At 32.0% G+C, this 16155-nt stretch overlaps 1 protein-coding gene across 1 annotated transcript in view; it reads left to right on the forward strand.

Moving 5' to 3' along the window:
- LOC134253845 (notchless protein homolog 1-like) overlaps positions 1–15953 on the forward strand; it is a gene marked incomplete at its 3' end in the record, with an annotated part of 36742 nt that extends 20789 nt beyond the window's left edge. Inside the window, exon 10 of the mRNA XM_062736436.1 lies at positions 15745–15953. Coding sequence (XP_062592420.1) covers positions 15745–15953 — 209 coding nt within the window. The remainder of the gene's footprint in view (positions 1–15744) is intronic.
- Positions 15954–16155: the final 202 nt, after the last annotated feature.

Consider the following 16155-nt stretch of genomic DNA (forward strand, 5'->3'; position numbering starts at 1 on the left):
GACAAATGTATAACAACTGATAAATTATAATCCTTTAGATACTTGTAAACTGTAGTTTTTTAACCCCCCCAACAGAGATTGTTCTCATATCCACACACAAACTACGGGGAGTGTATATCCCTTTTGTTGTGAGTAATAAAAAGAAAAAACTGACCATCCTGATAAAGGATGAACATGTTTTTAAAATTTATCACACACCGGGAGTGGAACACATAAGATTCCAAAGGGACCCCCTGACTTGTTTTGGTGGAGCCTGTGTTGTCCTGATTTATTCACCACCACTACTCCCTTTTTTAAAACAGTCTGATGTACAGATATCTCCTTGATGTTTTCTTTTTATGTGTGTGGTCACAAAACAGCCCCTGTCCTTTGTTATCCCACGATGTTCTGTACTTCTTTCCCTGTTTGTTGTACCTGGAACTTTTTAAAAAGCTGACACCACCCCCACCAGAAGCCCCCTTTATGTGGGGGGGGTATGCAGAGTGGTGCCCTGTCTCCAGTTTTAATGAATTCATTTTTTTATCCTGTTTACCCTTTTGATGATTTTTTGTTTTCTGTAAAGATCAGATCCCTGTCCTGTGTGACTGTGTATCCTTTTTCTGCCACAGGTTTTTATTTTCTGTATCATTTCCCCCTGTAATCTGTCTGGCAAGATTACCACACCTGTCACTGACCCAGAATCTGTCTATTATCTAGTGATACATGGCATACATCATCAACAACAATTGAACTCCCTACCTTGGTGACAGGGGCAGATGGACGTGTTTGTTTTTGTCGATTTAAAATCTTTATCTTGTTCACTTGTATTTTTTATTTTTAAAAAAAAACAGTTTCCCATGGGTTTTATTTTTATGTTTCCTTTTTTTGTTTCAGTTATTTCCCTAGAATTTAGCAACCTTTTTTTTTTTTGAGCAGAGGAAAATTCTGGTTTGACAGGTTTTGTGGTTTCTGGTAGGTTTTTATTTGTAATTAAGTTGAGTTGTGAAGTTAGTGAGTGGAGGACGGGTAATCTGGAATCTTTAACCACTGAGATAGACAATGTAATCATCAATGTTTCTCTTGACTCTTTAATTTCCCCAAATAATGAATTTTATTTTTTTAAATTTCTTCCATTTTTTTGGAGCACTGTGTCCACCATTTTTTTAAGGACTCGGCTTCAGTTTATATGTTATCCCATGATCTGTTTCTTTTGGCATTCCCAAAAATTTTTTTGTAAATCCTGTGTCGTGGAACAAAGAATTATATTTATGAGTTTCCTTTTTGGGATAATTTTAAAATTATTGAGTAGATAGTTTCTAAATCAGTAAAACATGCCCCCGGTGTTCTTGCATTGTAGCACCTTTGAACATAAAAAGGGTATTGCATTCCTTCAGAAAATATAATATCTTTGTGGGATGGATTTATTTTTGCCCGGGAAATTGTGTTTCCGTAGTTGATAAAAGGGCTACCTCATGGTTCTTGTTTTTTAAATCTTCAGATGTTGGTCCCTGCATGGTTTACACTTGTTGATGACAGGAATTGCAGAAATTCACAATTTCTCTAAATTTTACACCACACTCTAGAAAGTGTTGAGGAGTGTCTGGAATTTTGGTTTGGAAAGTGCCATCTAAAATTAATTTAAAAGGTTGTTGTTCAATTCAAAATTGTAACAGATTTACATATTGAATTAAATTGTTTAATTTTCAAATAGATCATACATGTAAATTATTAAGTCAGACTGAAAGGAAACCCCCCTAAGGGAAAATTCCTCTGACTCAACCCCCACTTTTATATTTATTGCCCCGCACAAGTCACAAAAAAAAGCGGGGGTTGCAGTCAAGGAATCTGGATTACATAAAGGTGTAAAGTTGTAAATTCTTCCCTTATTAGATCTTTAAATTTTCTTAAACAAATAGGGCTTTAGTCAGCAATATGCTTTTTTCAGAAAAATATAAATTTCATGTATGCAGGCGTCCCAGAACTACTTTTTAAACAAAGACCTCTAAATGTTTTTTTTTTTGGAATGTCGGAGGAGATTTTTGTCAGACTTAGAAGATTGTATTTTATTCCCCGGTTGGAAAAATTTAAATTCCCCAGGTGAAATTATTAAATACCGAATGAATAATATTGTTGAATATAATTTAGAAATACCAGGTATATGTTTGAAGGGAAAATGTTAGAAAGTAAACTAATTTATTTTTTTTATTTTTTGTTATAAAATGTAAATAAATATGTGTATTTTTTACTTTAAGACCCCAAAAAATGTTTTTCTAAAAATTTCTTCTCAAAAACCACTGTTGAAATTTACACAAGGATTAGGATATGTTGAAATTATTTTAAATTAATCTTATTCACAAGAACTACTAGATTTTAAAAAATTTAAATAAAGTCTTATTAAAAAATTCCTGAGGTATTAAAATTTTAAACATAGTCTTTGGAGGTAGGGTGGGGCCAAACTAGGGGATCAAGGTTTTTTCCTTAATTTTTAAATTTTTTTTTTCCTTAACAAATCACTGGACCATAAAAGATGGGTTATTTCTCACCCTTTTAGCCTCAGAAATGTTGCTCTCTGCTTTTAGAAAATTCAACAATAAAAGGGGGGTTTAAATCCCAAGGGGTTTTAAAAGCCTTTGATTTATCACCATTTTTTTGGTCCTAATAGGGAAGTTTTATACAGTTAATTTCAAAAACCACCTTTTGAATTTAGAAATCATGGGGGATAATGAATTTTGGAAGGATGGAATTTCCTATTTTTAGGAAAAAAAAAAGAGTTTCTGCTTAAAAAACCAGTTAGCGTTTCTATTATTACATGTCATTATAAAAAAAATATTTTTAAATTTGAAAATGCTCAGATAATTTTTTTATGTACAATTTCACTTAAAAAAAAAAGTCAGTTTTGAAATAAAACAAGTACATGTGTATGCTTAAATTTATTTCCTAACCTCTATATAAATTATAATTAGGCATTTTGAACTGTTTCACGGTTTACTTTATGTTTTTGTGTGATCATGAAACAGTGAACTGTTGACAGGTCCACAGAATGATTTGTTGACTGTTTAAAATGTATTGATTTAAGCGTTTTGATGACCACACATCACTATTTACCTGCTTTATAATTAATCAAATTTAAATAAAACACACAAACAACCCATTTATTAAGTATTACTTTAAATTAAAAATATTAATTTAATCTTTGTTTTATGTGTTAGTAAATAAAAACAATATGTGAATTTTAGGTAACCTGAGTTCCCAAACCTTTGCTATCCGTTTTTGGTGTTAGTGTGGGTGTTAACATTTGAACATTTTAGCTTCTTTTTGCAACCACTGAACCAATTTAACCAAATTTACAAAGCATCTATGGTGAAGGGGGCAAAAATTGTGAATTTCATGATCCCTGCCCCCCCCGGGGCCTGAGGGGTGGGGGCCCAAAAACCCCTAAAATTTAAAGCAATCTTTAAAAAATTTTTTCTTTCCCTGGACATCAACAGTAAACTATTCGCATGATTGTAATAGCTTGACCCCCTCCAAAATTGTGAAAATTATGGCCCTGGGGTCAGGGGGTTTAGTCTAGGGGGGGGAAATAATTATAGTGAAAATGCATTATTTCTTTTAAAATTTTTATTGCTCCTGGGTATTTTAAAAAATAAAAAAAAACAAGTCTGCTCTTAGGTATTAAATAAATAACAAGTGAAGTTATATGGAAAAAAGTTTAAAAAATTTTGAATTTTATGGCCCCAGGGTCAAGGGTTCTGGTGAGGGGGGGGCTCTATTGATTATAATAAAGAGAAATTACATTAATTCTTTGAAAATCTTCTTCTCTGTTCCTAGGTATTAAATAAAACAAACTAAGTGCATAGTTATGATGAGCAAGAGTGCCTCTACAAAAATTGTGAATTTTATGGCCCCAGGGTCAGGGGTTCTGGTGTTAGGGCGGGGCTCTATTGATCATATAGTGAAAATACATTTATTCTTTGAAAATCTTCTTCTCTGCCCCTGGGTATTAAGTAAACTAATTAAGTACATAGTTATGTTGAGCAAGAGTTTCTTCTACCAAATTGTGAATTTTATGGCCCCAGGGTCAAAGGTTCTGGTGTGGGGGTGGGGGCTTTATTGATTATATAGTGAAATTACATGAATTCTTTGAAAAACTTCTTCTCTGCTCTTAGGTATTAAATAAAATAACAAAGTGCATATTTTTGATGAGAAAGAGTGCCTCTACCAAAATTGTGAATTTTATGGCCCCAGGGTCAAGGGTTCTGGTGTTGGGGGGGGGGGGGCTCTCTTGATTATATAGTGAACTATACCAGAGCAGAAGAAGTTTCAATGAATTCTTTGAAAAACTTCATCTCTGCTCCTATAAACTAACCTAAGTGCATATTTATGATGAGCAAGAGTGCCTTACAAAATTTGTTAATTTTATGCCCCCCGCATCAATGGTCTTGGGGGGGGGGCTTTATTGTTTATAAAGTGAAAATACATGAATTCTTTGAAAATCTTCTTCTCTGCTCCTAGGTATAAATAAACTAACTAATTACATGGTGATGATGAGCAAGTGTTCCGAACTAATTGTGAATTTTATGGCCCCAGGGTCAAGGGTTCTGGTTGGGGGGGGGGCTATTGATTATATAGTGAAAATATGTGAATTACTTGAAAATCTTCCTCTCTGCTCCTAGGTATTATATAAACTATCTAAGTGCATAGTTATGATAAGCAAGTGTTCCTCAACCAAATTTGTGAATTTAATGGCCCATCATCAAGGGGTTTTGGTGTTGGGGGGGGGGGGCTTATTGATAATATTGATTATATAGTGAAATTACATGAATTCTTTGAAAATCTTCTGCTCCTAGGTATTAAATAAACCAACTAAGAGCAAGAGTGTTCTACAAAAATTGTGAATTTTATAGCCCCAGGGTCAAGGGGGTTTTGGTGTTAGGGTGGGGCTCTATTGATTATATAGTGAAAATACATTAAATCATTGAAAATTTCTCTCTGTCCTGGGTATGAAGCAATAACTACCTATATAGTTATGATGAGCAAGGCCCTAAAATTGCAGAATTGTGAATTTCAAGGCCCCAGGGTCAGGGGGACTCTACTTATATACTGGAAATGAATTAATTGTTTGAAATCTATCCTTTGTATTTATAAAACATAAGAAAATTTTAAAAAAACTTCTAAGAATAGCAAAGCCATAATTGATCATATTTATATGAAAGGTCCTGGTATGTAGATTAAGTTTTTAAATCATGACCCCCAGGGGAAGGAAGGGGCCAAAATTGCCAATAAAAATTTTTCATGAAATATATAGGAAAATTCTTAAAAATCATCTTCTAAAACAGCAAAACCATGATTGGTATGGGGCTTTTTGGGGTTTAAAATTTTTAATAATAAACCAAATTTATTTTTCTTAGCCACAGTGCTTATGAGATGTACCCCAAAGGGCCCTTTTTAATGAAAATTGAGCTATTTTTTTGTATCATTCAAACATAAAGATTAGACAAACATTTAATTCCAAATCCAAAGAAGTGTTTGTGCAGTGTTTTCCATTGAATTTAATTTAAATGTACAATTTGTTCAGTATAATGTTAAAAAAGGAAACTATTCAGGATATGATTTTAGTCTGGCAATCAAAAACTGAAGTTTTATGTTTGTCAACTGAATTTAATCACTGTAGAATTTACACTGTCAGTGTGTTGATGAGACCTTGCCCCACACAGAGATTGTTCTCATCATCTACACACACACTATGGGAATAGATAACCCTTTTGTTTGTAGAAATTACAAGAACTGACCATCCTGATCAAGGAGGTAACAGATTCACTGTACTCACACCAAGGATGTGACCGAGGACATGTCAGATTCCGAGGGAGGGGGAAGCCTGACTTCTCCCTGTAGGAAACCTTTTTTGTCCTATTTATTCACCACCACTACTCCTTTATCATAGTTTTTAAAGTTTCCCCATTATGTTTTCTGTGATGTAGTGTGTATAACTATAAGTCCCGTCCTTTGTTACCCCTTTGTTGTTCTGTAGTTCTTTTCCTGTTTTGTTTATGTTTCCTTCTTCACCCTTCATCATCCCCACCAGCAACCCCCCTTATGTGGGAGGAGTGTATGCTGTGTGGTGTCCAGTCTCCAGTTTTAATGAATTCAGTGATATTATTATCCTGTGTTATCCTATTGATGACATTCTTGTTTTGGTTTAAAGATCAGATCTCTGTTCTGGTCACTGTTGGTAACCTTGACCTTCCACTGGTTTTTTTACTTTTTTACCGAAGGCTCAAAGAGCTAATGCTATGGCCATTTGTGCGGTGTGCGTGGCGGTGTGCGGTGTGCGATGTGCGGTGTCTTAATTTTTACAATATGGGCCATAACTAAACCCCCTTGGCCAATCATCCCAAATTTGCCACAGGGATCCTTGGCCCAAGGGCCCTTTATAAAATAAGGGGGGGACCCTAAAAAAGGGGAGTAATTAGGAAAACAAAACCAAAAGTACTAGTTGCAAAAAAACTTCTTCTCCAAACCCGAGGCAATTTTCACCAAATTTACATAAAAGGGATAGGATATGTTGAAGATTAAAAATTGTTCAAGGTAGGGGGAAAGGGCGTGGCCTCAAGGTCACTTTGAAGTTGACCAAAATTTTAAATTAATAAAAAAATGTTTATATTTTGTTAACTATAAGGACTAGGATCATCAAATATTGTAAGTTGATCATCTTAGGACTTCACATCATGTAACAAAAAGAGGTCACGGTGACCTATTTTTTAAATTTTGTCATTTGTTTTCAAATTGATTTGAAAGAATTTTGGACACTTTAAGGCCTATGATCATGAAACTTAGTCAGTTGATGCATTTTGGGTCCTTGAACATAACCCAAAAGAGGTCCCCCTGACCTACTTTTTTTTAATAACCTTTTTAAAAATTAAAACCCTTATTTCAGGCACTAAAGGGGTTAAAAACATCAAATTTGTAAGTTGCTGCTCTTGGGACCTTAAAAATATTTTAAAAAAGTAGGTCACTGTACCTACTTTTAGTTTTGCACATTTTTTCAAATTGTTTAAAAGGCATTTTTTGATAACCTTCGACCTACAATCATCAAACTTGGTAGGAGATGCATCTTGGGACTTGAAAAATTGGGCCAAAATTTTCACATATTTTACATTTTATGGCTATTTTAAAATCTCCGGAAAATTTTTGGCTTAAAACATCAAATTTGTGAGTTTATCATCTTGGGTTTTAATCACCCAAAAATTAAGCATTAATTTGACATTTTATGGCTATATTTAAATTCTTGGGTATTTATTCTTAGAATATAAACTTTTAGTTATGCATTTTGGGTTTTTGGGAAAAAGGGGAACCAAAATTAGGTCATGGTCCTAATTTTACATTTTTGGTATTTGGTATTTCCTTTACAAATTGGCTTAGAATATCAAACTTTGTGTTGATGCATCTTGGGGTTTTTTGGGGAAAGGACACCAAAAAATTATCACATGACCTAAATTTTGACATTTTATGGCTATATTTAGTATTTTTGGGGATTTATTTTGAATTCAAACTTTGTGAGTTGATGCATCTTGGGTTTTTGGGGGTGATACCAAAAATTAGGTCACAGTGACCCTTTTGACCTTTTATGGCTATATTTAAATATTTTGGGGATTATTGGTTAAAATTAAAATTTGTAGTTATGCACTTGGGTTTTGGGAGTGGGGCCAAAAAATTGGGCACGTACCTACTTTCAACAAATTTTATATTAAAGTATCTTAGGTATTTATTGGTAAAAATATAAACTTATCAGCAGATGCATCTTTGGACTTAAAAAATTTAAAAAAAAAAAGACTGGTGACCACTTTTAAAATTTTTGGCTATATTTAAGTATCTTGGTACTTTTTTAAATCTCAAACTTTGTCATTTGATGCATCTTGGGGTTTTGGAAATGTGACCAAAAAATAGGTTACAGTGACCTCTTTCAACTTTTTATGGTTCTATTTAAAATTCTTAGGTATTAATGGCTTAAAAAATAAACAAAATTTTAAGTTGATGCATTTGGGGGTTTCCAGAATGTAGACCAAGAAGTAGTTTTTGGCTAAGAATCATCAAACTTTGTCAGAGGGTGCAACTTTGGTCTTAATAATAGGGTTAGAGGCTTCAAATACAAGTGATAGGTTGTACAATTTATGGACATTAAGGCCCTTGGGCCCCCTTGTTTTCGTATACATTCCCCTGTAATTTTTTGGACAAGTTCCCACATCACTATCCAGAGTTGGATTGATCATGTTCATGGAATACATCATTAACACCTTCATTTAACTCCCCGACCTTGGTGACAAGGCAGATAGAGACAGTGTTTGTTTTTGTCAGATTTCCTTTTTTTATTTGTTCCTTGTGATTTTATTGAAGTAGAAAAAAAAACAGTTTATGGGCTTTACTCTTCTTAATGTTTTTTTCTATTTTTTTTTAGTTATTTCCCCAGTAATTTAGCAACCTCTTTTTTTTTTATTGGAGAGGAAAATTCTGGTTTGACAGGTTTTGTGGTTTCTGGTATGGATTTTATTTGTAAGTTCTCTGGAAGTTTAGTTGTGAAGTTAGTGAGCTCAGTAGAGGACAGGTAACTCGGAAATCTTTAACAAGGTCACTGAGATAGGCAATGAAACATCAAATGTCTTCTCTTGGCTCTTTAATTTCTCCAATAATGACTTCTCTATTTGGTGTACTTCCTCCATATTTTCTGAAGACTGGTCCACCATGTTTTTGAGAACTAGCTTCAGCCCTCATGGATGTCCGTATGCTGTCCATGATCTGTTTAACTTCTGTGGACTTTAAAATTTCTTTTGAAAATCCTGTATGAGGAAAAAAGGGTTTTAGTTTTAAAGATTTCCCTTTTTGGGCAAAATTTTAAACTTATCTGAGTAGATAGTTTCTAAATCAGTAAAATGATGCCCCTGGTTCTTCATTGTAACACTTTTTGAACATAAAGGGATATTGCATTCCTTGCAGAGAATGTTATTCTTTGTGGATGGATTTTCTTTTCTCACAGGAAGTTGTTGTTTCCGTAGTTGATAAAAGGACACCTATTTCATATTTTCTGAAATCTTCAGATGTTCCTCACTGCATTGTTTACACATCTTTGATAAGGAAATTTCAAAACACAATTTCTCTCACAATTTTAAAACCACACTTAGAAAGTGTTGGGGTTTTTTAATTTTTCTTGGGAAAATGCCATCAAAATTAACATTTAAAAAGTTTGTTACATGCATATGGATTTCAAAATTGTAACAGTTTTCATATTAATTTAATTGTTTAAGTTAAACTAAAATCAATTTCAGAAAACGATAGATCTGTATTTTTTTAAGACAACTGGGGAGGAATCCCCAAAAAAGATGTAAATTTTAAATTCCTCTGTTGATTAGATCTTAGATTATTTAAAAAAATAAACTTGAGTTAGCAATAAGCCCCTTTTTCAGAAAAATATAAATTTCATGTATGCAGGGTCCCAGATACTTTTTTTTAAACAAATGACCTCTAAATGTTAGTTTTTTGGGAATTCGGAGTGAGATTTTTGTAGACTTAGACAGATTGTATTTTACTTCCTGGATGGAGAAAAATTTTAAATTCCCAGGTAAAATGTACTTAATATAATAATAATATTTTTGAATATAATTTAGAAGTCCAGGTTATGTTTTTAAGGGGAAAATGTTAGATTCATTTTAAAAAAAATATAAGTTTTGTTATAAAATGTAAATAAATATGTTTTTTGATGTTTTTACTTTATGACCCTAAAAAGTAGTTGTTGCTAAAAATTTCTTCTAAAAAACCACTGTTTGAAACTTATACACAAGGATTAGGATATGTTAAAATTTTATTTTTATATAAATCTTATTCAAAAAACTCTGATTTAAAAAATTAAAATAAAGTCTTAATTAAAAAATTCCTGAGGTAGTGTAAATTTCAACATAGTTTTGGAGGTAGGTGGAAAAATGGGGGATCAAGGTTTTATATCCTTATATTTTGAAATTCTTCATTCCTCCTTTAACAAATACTGGACCATAAAAATTAGTTATGTTCTAGCTACCTTATAGCCTAAAAAATTTCTTCTGCTTTAGAAGATTAACAGATAAAAGAGGGGTTTAAAACCAAGGGTTGAAAAGTTTATTTATGCCACCATTTTTTTTGGGGTTTTTTTTGGTCGCTACAGTAGGGAAGTTTTATACAGTTAATTCTCGATAAATGCCCCATTTAATTTAGAAATCATGGGGGTATAATGAATTTGGCGATGGATTGTTTTTTTGCTTTGGAAAAAAGAAGTAGAGTTACTGTTCTTAAAAAAAGTTTGCTTCTTTCCTTATTTTCCCCCACCCGGGGAAACCCGGGAGGGGCAAAGGTTTTTCGTTGTCCGTCCGTCCTTTGCCGCCCCAGCTGTCCCATTGGTTTTCCGCACTTTTTTTCTAAACGCTTAATTTGGCTTTTTTGGGTACGTGAGTGTATTTTAATGAGTTACAGATCAATTTTAATTTCGTTTCGCTTATTAATTTTGCAAATTATGGCATTTTGAAAATTTTCATTCCCACTTGGTTTTCCGACTTTTTTTTTAAACTTTTGCTTTGCTAATTTTGGTAGTATTACTTAATGAGTTACAGATCAAGTTTGAATTTTTTACCTTTTTTTTTTTTTTCATAATTGGCCAATTTTTTTTTTTAGTTGTTTTCGGTGAATTATTTTTTTGTTTTGGGAAAAAAAAATAAAAATTCCATTCAATCCTTTTTTTATAATCCCCGATCGAACTTGACTTCAATATAAAAAAAAAATCGGAAATGACCTCATTTTTAATTTAAATTTGTTGTGTCAACTAGGGGAAAGCCCATTATAACCATAAAACTCTGCAAGTTTTTTATAAAAAAACGGCCATGTGAAACTTTTTAGGTTTTTAAAAAAATATAAATTTTTTAAACTTTAGAAATGTTTCGGTTTTTATGAGCTGATCAGACTGGTGATGTCCTTTGTGATGTTATCTGATAGGAAAAGGGGTGTGGTGGTTAGGAAATTACACCAAAACCAAAAATTATGTTCCCACTCCATTAACCCCTAATTTTCTTTTGGGGTTTTTCGAAGTTTTTAACAGTTTATCTAATTTTTTAAACATTCATTAATTTTATAAATTTTTTAAAACAATGTTTTTTGATTTTAAAATTCTGAAAAGAGTGTTGTCAATTTTTAAAGTGTAGAGAAATAAAAGATTTTTTTGTATTGTAAGGGTAAATTAAATGATGTAAAAGAAATGTTTTTTAAAAGTTTTAAATTTTAATTTGGGAAAAGGAACTTTAAGACAAAAAATTTTTATAGAGTATAGGAATGTGAAACCCTATGGGGATGACTTATATTTGTAAGTTTTTTTGTGCCATTTTTACTAATTTTTTTTTGGAAAAAAGGTATTATTTGAATTTGATTAAACTTTTTTTTTTTACGGGGGTTGTGTAAATTTCTGAAGTGTGTTTTTCTGGGCAATGTGGGCGTAGCAGGGAGAGGACATCCGTTCCATATAACCTACACAGAAAATTTACCATTGTTCACAAAAAGTATGCCGGTTTTTTCAAAAATTAAAATTATTTCCAAGAATAATTAATTTTGGTGGATAATTTTTGGTAATCAAATTTATTCCCATTAAGTCGCATGTTAAGAATCATTTTGTTAAATACATACCCCCCCAAACTTGCCAAAGTGTGGGGAAAATTTGGAAAACGAAAACTACTGAAAAATCACCCCCAAAATTTTAAAATTCAATTTACCTCTTTTTTTAAATGCCAAAAAATTAAAGAACATAACCTTTTTAAAAAAGTTTAATTTTTTTTAAACTAAAACGAAAGTATCACGAACTTTTTTTTTCCGTAGCTAAATCCGTTTATATATACCCTTTTGCTGACAATATTCCAAACGCTGTTTTTTCTAAACAAAAATCCCCAAACAATTTTTTTCCCCATTTGGATTAATTAATTAGTTATTTAATTATAACAAGACATTTGTTTAAATAAAAATTTATTGTTGAAAAAACTTCATTGGTCATGCATTGGGGGCCGTTTAATAAATATTTGAACCAATTGTTTTGAAGCATGACACCTTTATAAATTGAGGGTCGATTGGATAAAATTTTGTCAGTATTTAAAAAAATAAAAAAATAAATTTTTAAACCAAAACTTTTGTTTAATCAAAAAATTTCACTATGGATAATAATATCTTTATTTATAAGTATTTGTTGCCATTTACCGGTGATAGCTCTACCGGTGATTTGCCGTAACCATTAAAAATGGGGGTTTACAAACGCAAGGTGTGTAGGCTACAAATTTTGGGGGTTTTTTTTTTGGTAATTTTTAAAAATCGAAATAAAAATTATATCCCCGCCAAAATAACCGGTATATATGTCTCTTAAAAATCATTCTCTTTTAGTGGGGGAAGCCAAAAAACATTTCTGTGAATGTTCTGAGGTTGTTTTCCCCCAACTGCTTTGATATGCTCTTTTAAAAATTTTTAAAATTTAACGCCGCCTTTTTTTTTTTTTTTTTTTTTTGAGCCACCCAACACTTTTCCCCCCCAAAAAATGAAAACAACTAAAAAAAAAAAATGGCCTTATGGCTTTTTAATTTTTTGGACAAAAATATAAGTGGGGAAAAAGAAAAAAAAGTTGAACTGCTTAATGTTTATTTTTTTTTAATTTGGGAATTAAACTTGAAAATCTTTCATTTTAACCCTTTGGGAAAACTTTTGCACTTAAAAAATGACATCCTGAAAAAAAAGGGGGAAACCCCGGGAGGGCATGTATTGCTTATGAATCTCTCAAAATGCTTGTTTTAAATGTACATATAAAAAAATTTTTTAAATTTGAAAATGCTTCAAGTAATTTTTTTATGTACAATTTCCAATAAAAAGTGGTTTGAAATAAAGACAAATACAGTGATTTTAAATTTACGTCTAATTAAAAAAAAAATTTTAGGATGTCTAATTTCCATAGTACATAAAATAATTATTAATAAATAAATTGTTTATGGCATCTTGTTAATGAAACATTCACAATTTTTCCTATAATTTTCCCCCCCGTTTTGCAAAGGGGGGGGAATTAAATTCTGCTTTTTCTGTGTAGTTGGTAAATTGTCAGTCTGTCAGTCTGTCCATCAAAAAATTTTTAACCTTATAACTTTTGATTTAATGAAGCTATACTTTCATATTTCACATTTTTCCCTTTATACAACCTTTTTTTGGGTACCCCAAAAATTAACCTTTTGGCCTTGCCCTTTGGGAATTTGACCCACTTTTACAAAAAATTGTAACATTTTACTTTGGCCATTACTTTTAATGGGACTGGGTTTCATATTCCCACTTTGTATTATTTGTAAAAACCTTAATAAAAACAACCTTCATTTTTACCTTGACCTTGGAGATATATATTATAAAAAACTTTAACCTTTACCATTTTTTGTGTAATAGGGCTTTCAACTTCAAAATTTAACCTTAAAGCCCTTTTCATTGGATACCAATAACTTTTTTTTCCCTTGTTGGATTTTAAAACTTTCAAAAAACTTTACCCTTTGGTCACAACTTTTAAACAGTAAAACTATATTTTTATATTTCACATATGTATTCCTTGTTGCAAATTTTAGGGATACAAACAAATTTCCTTTTTTTGACCTTGACCTTAATTTTACGTATTAAAAAAACTTTAACCTTGACCATAATTTTTAACGGTGATGGCTAGGGCTTTCGTACTTCACATATGTAATTTTGAGAAATTTTATTAGATACCAATAACTTTTCCCTTTACCTTACATTAATTTTTAACTACTATTAAAAAAGTTTATAGGTACAACTTTTATATAAAAACGGGTTTTTTTTTAAATTGTATTTTTGTGGGGTTTTTATTGGATATCAACAATTTTCCCTTTTTATTATTAAAATTTTCGTACTTATAAAAAAAAAACTTTTACCCAAAGACAAAACGGGGGCCCACAATTCTTTAATTTGCGTTTTTTTTACAGAAAATTTTTGCATTTTTTCAAAATCATCAAAAAAACGATAGCTTTTTTTAAAAAAACCCCCGTTTTGTGGCAAAGGTTAAATAATTTTCGTTACCTGAGCCAAAAGCATCCTTGGGTGAACGGGTTAAGTTTGAAATAAGGGCCATGCCATCATTCAAGGGGAGAAAAATTTAAGGTCAAGAATGGTTAATTTTGGGGTTTTCCCTAGCTAAGATTCCACTAAATGAAGGACCTTTGGAATAGTTTTAATGTCTATATATGGATTTACACCTCCTTAAAACAATTTTTGATGAATTAAAATCAGGAATTTTTTTAAAGTTTTTGTACATTTTTATTTGATTTATGCAAAAATTTTAAATTGGATATCTTTTCAAAACATTGGTAAGGCATGCTGATTTTTTGTCTATAAACATGTAAATATATTATAATAAGTTTAAATTTGGAATATCTGTGAAATTATAGTAGGTAAGGTACGTTGCATATGCCCTTTAATGAAAAATTGGTGAATGTTTTAAAAATCTTCTTCTCAAGCACCACTGTGCCGGGGAAGATGAAACTTATAGGGAAACATCCTCAGGTAGTGTAGATTTCAAATTTGTTCAAATCTTGCCCCTGGGGAATGAGGGCCACAATGGCTCCCAAAATTTACATAGAAATATATAAGAAAATTCTTTAAAGATCTTCTTCTCAAGAATAGCAAAGCCATAATTGAGATAATTTTATTGGAAGCATGCTAGGTAGTGTTGGATCAAGTTTGTTCAAATCATGACCCTGGGAATAGGGCAGGGCCACAATGACCGATCAAAGTTTTACATAGACATTTATAGGAAAATCTTAAAAATCATTTTTTCAAGAACAGCAAAACCATGATTGGTCATGGGAACTTTTGGATTTAAACTTTTCAATAATAAACCAAAATTCTCTTTTTAGCCACAGTGCTTAGGTGAGCAATGTACCCAAGGGCCTCTTGTTAATGAAAATTGAGCTATATTTTTTGTCATCATTAAACATAGAAGATTAGACAGATATCAAAATTTCCCAAAAATAAAGAAGTGTTTGTGCAGTGTTTTCCATTGAATTTAATTTGCAATATGTACAATTTGTTCAGTATAATGTTATAGAAGAAACACTATCCCTGATATGCATTTCAGTGCTGGAAATCACAAATTGAAGTTTTATAATTATGTACAACTGATGGAATTAAAATCACTTTATATGCTTGTACACTGTCAGTGTGTTGGAGGCATATTGTCCTACACAGAGATTGTTCTCATCATCCACACACACACTATAGGGAATGTATAACCCTTGTTGTTGGGGAGTAATAAAGACAAGAACTGACCATCCTGATCAAGGAGATGAACAGTTTGACGAAAATCACAAAAGGTTTGGGGACGAGGACATAGTACAGATTCCATGGGAGGGAAACCCTTTACTCTGCCCTTTTTGGAGAACCTGTGTTGTTATTTATTCACCCCCACTACCCATTAAAATTCATGCAGTTTCTCCTTGATGTTTACTGTGATGTATATTGGAAAACTATCAGTTTCTGCCCTTTTGTTATCCCTCTGTTTTTCTGTAGTTTTTTTGTTGTTTTTCCTGTATTTACCCATTTGTCTCTTCATCACCCCCACCAGTAAGTCCCCTTTTATGTGGGAGGAGGTTGCTGGGGGGTTCCATTCCCCATTTTAATGAATTCAGTATTTTATTATCCTGTGTTATCCTATTGATACATTCTTGTTTTTTTTTAAAGATCAGATCCCGTCCTGTGTGAATGTGTGATAACCTCTATCTCCACCACTGGTCTTTATTTTTGTACACTTTCCCCCAGTAGTCTGTTTGGAAAAGATTCCCTTCTTTCACTACCCAGAGTCTGCCTGGTTGATCTGGTGATCATGGAATACACCATCAACACCTGCTCATTAACTCCCTTCTTTGGGGACAAGGCAGATAGAGACAAATGTTTGTTTCTTGTCAGATTTCACGTTTTATTTTTACTTGTAGATTTTATTAATGTAAAAAAAAAACAGTTCCCATGGGCTTTACTCTTCTTAATGTTTCCTTTCTATTTTTTTCAGTTATCTTCCCTAGTAATTTAGAAACCCCTTTTTTTTATTTTGCAGAGGAAAACTGGTTTAAAGGTTTTTTGGTTTTTGGGATGGAT

The sequence above is a fragment of the Saccostrea cucullata genome, unplaced genomic scaffold, assembly GCF_032062105.1.
Source record: "Saccostrea cucullata isolate Sc308-1 unplaced genomic scaffold, CSIRO_AGI_Scuc_v1 ctg1415, whole genome shotgun sequence".
Classification (NCBI taxonomy): Eukaryota; Metazoa; Mollusca; class Bivalvia; order Ostreida; family Ostreidae; genus Saccostrea; species Saccostrea cuccullata.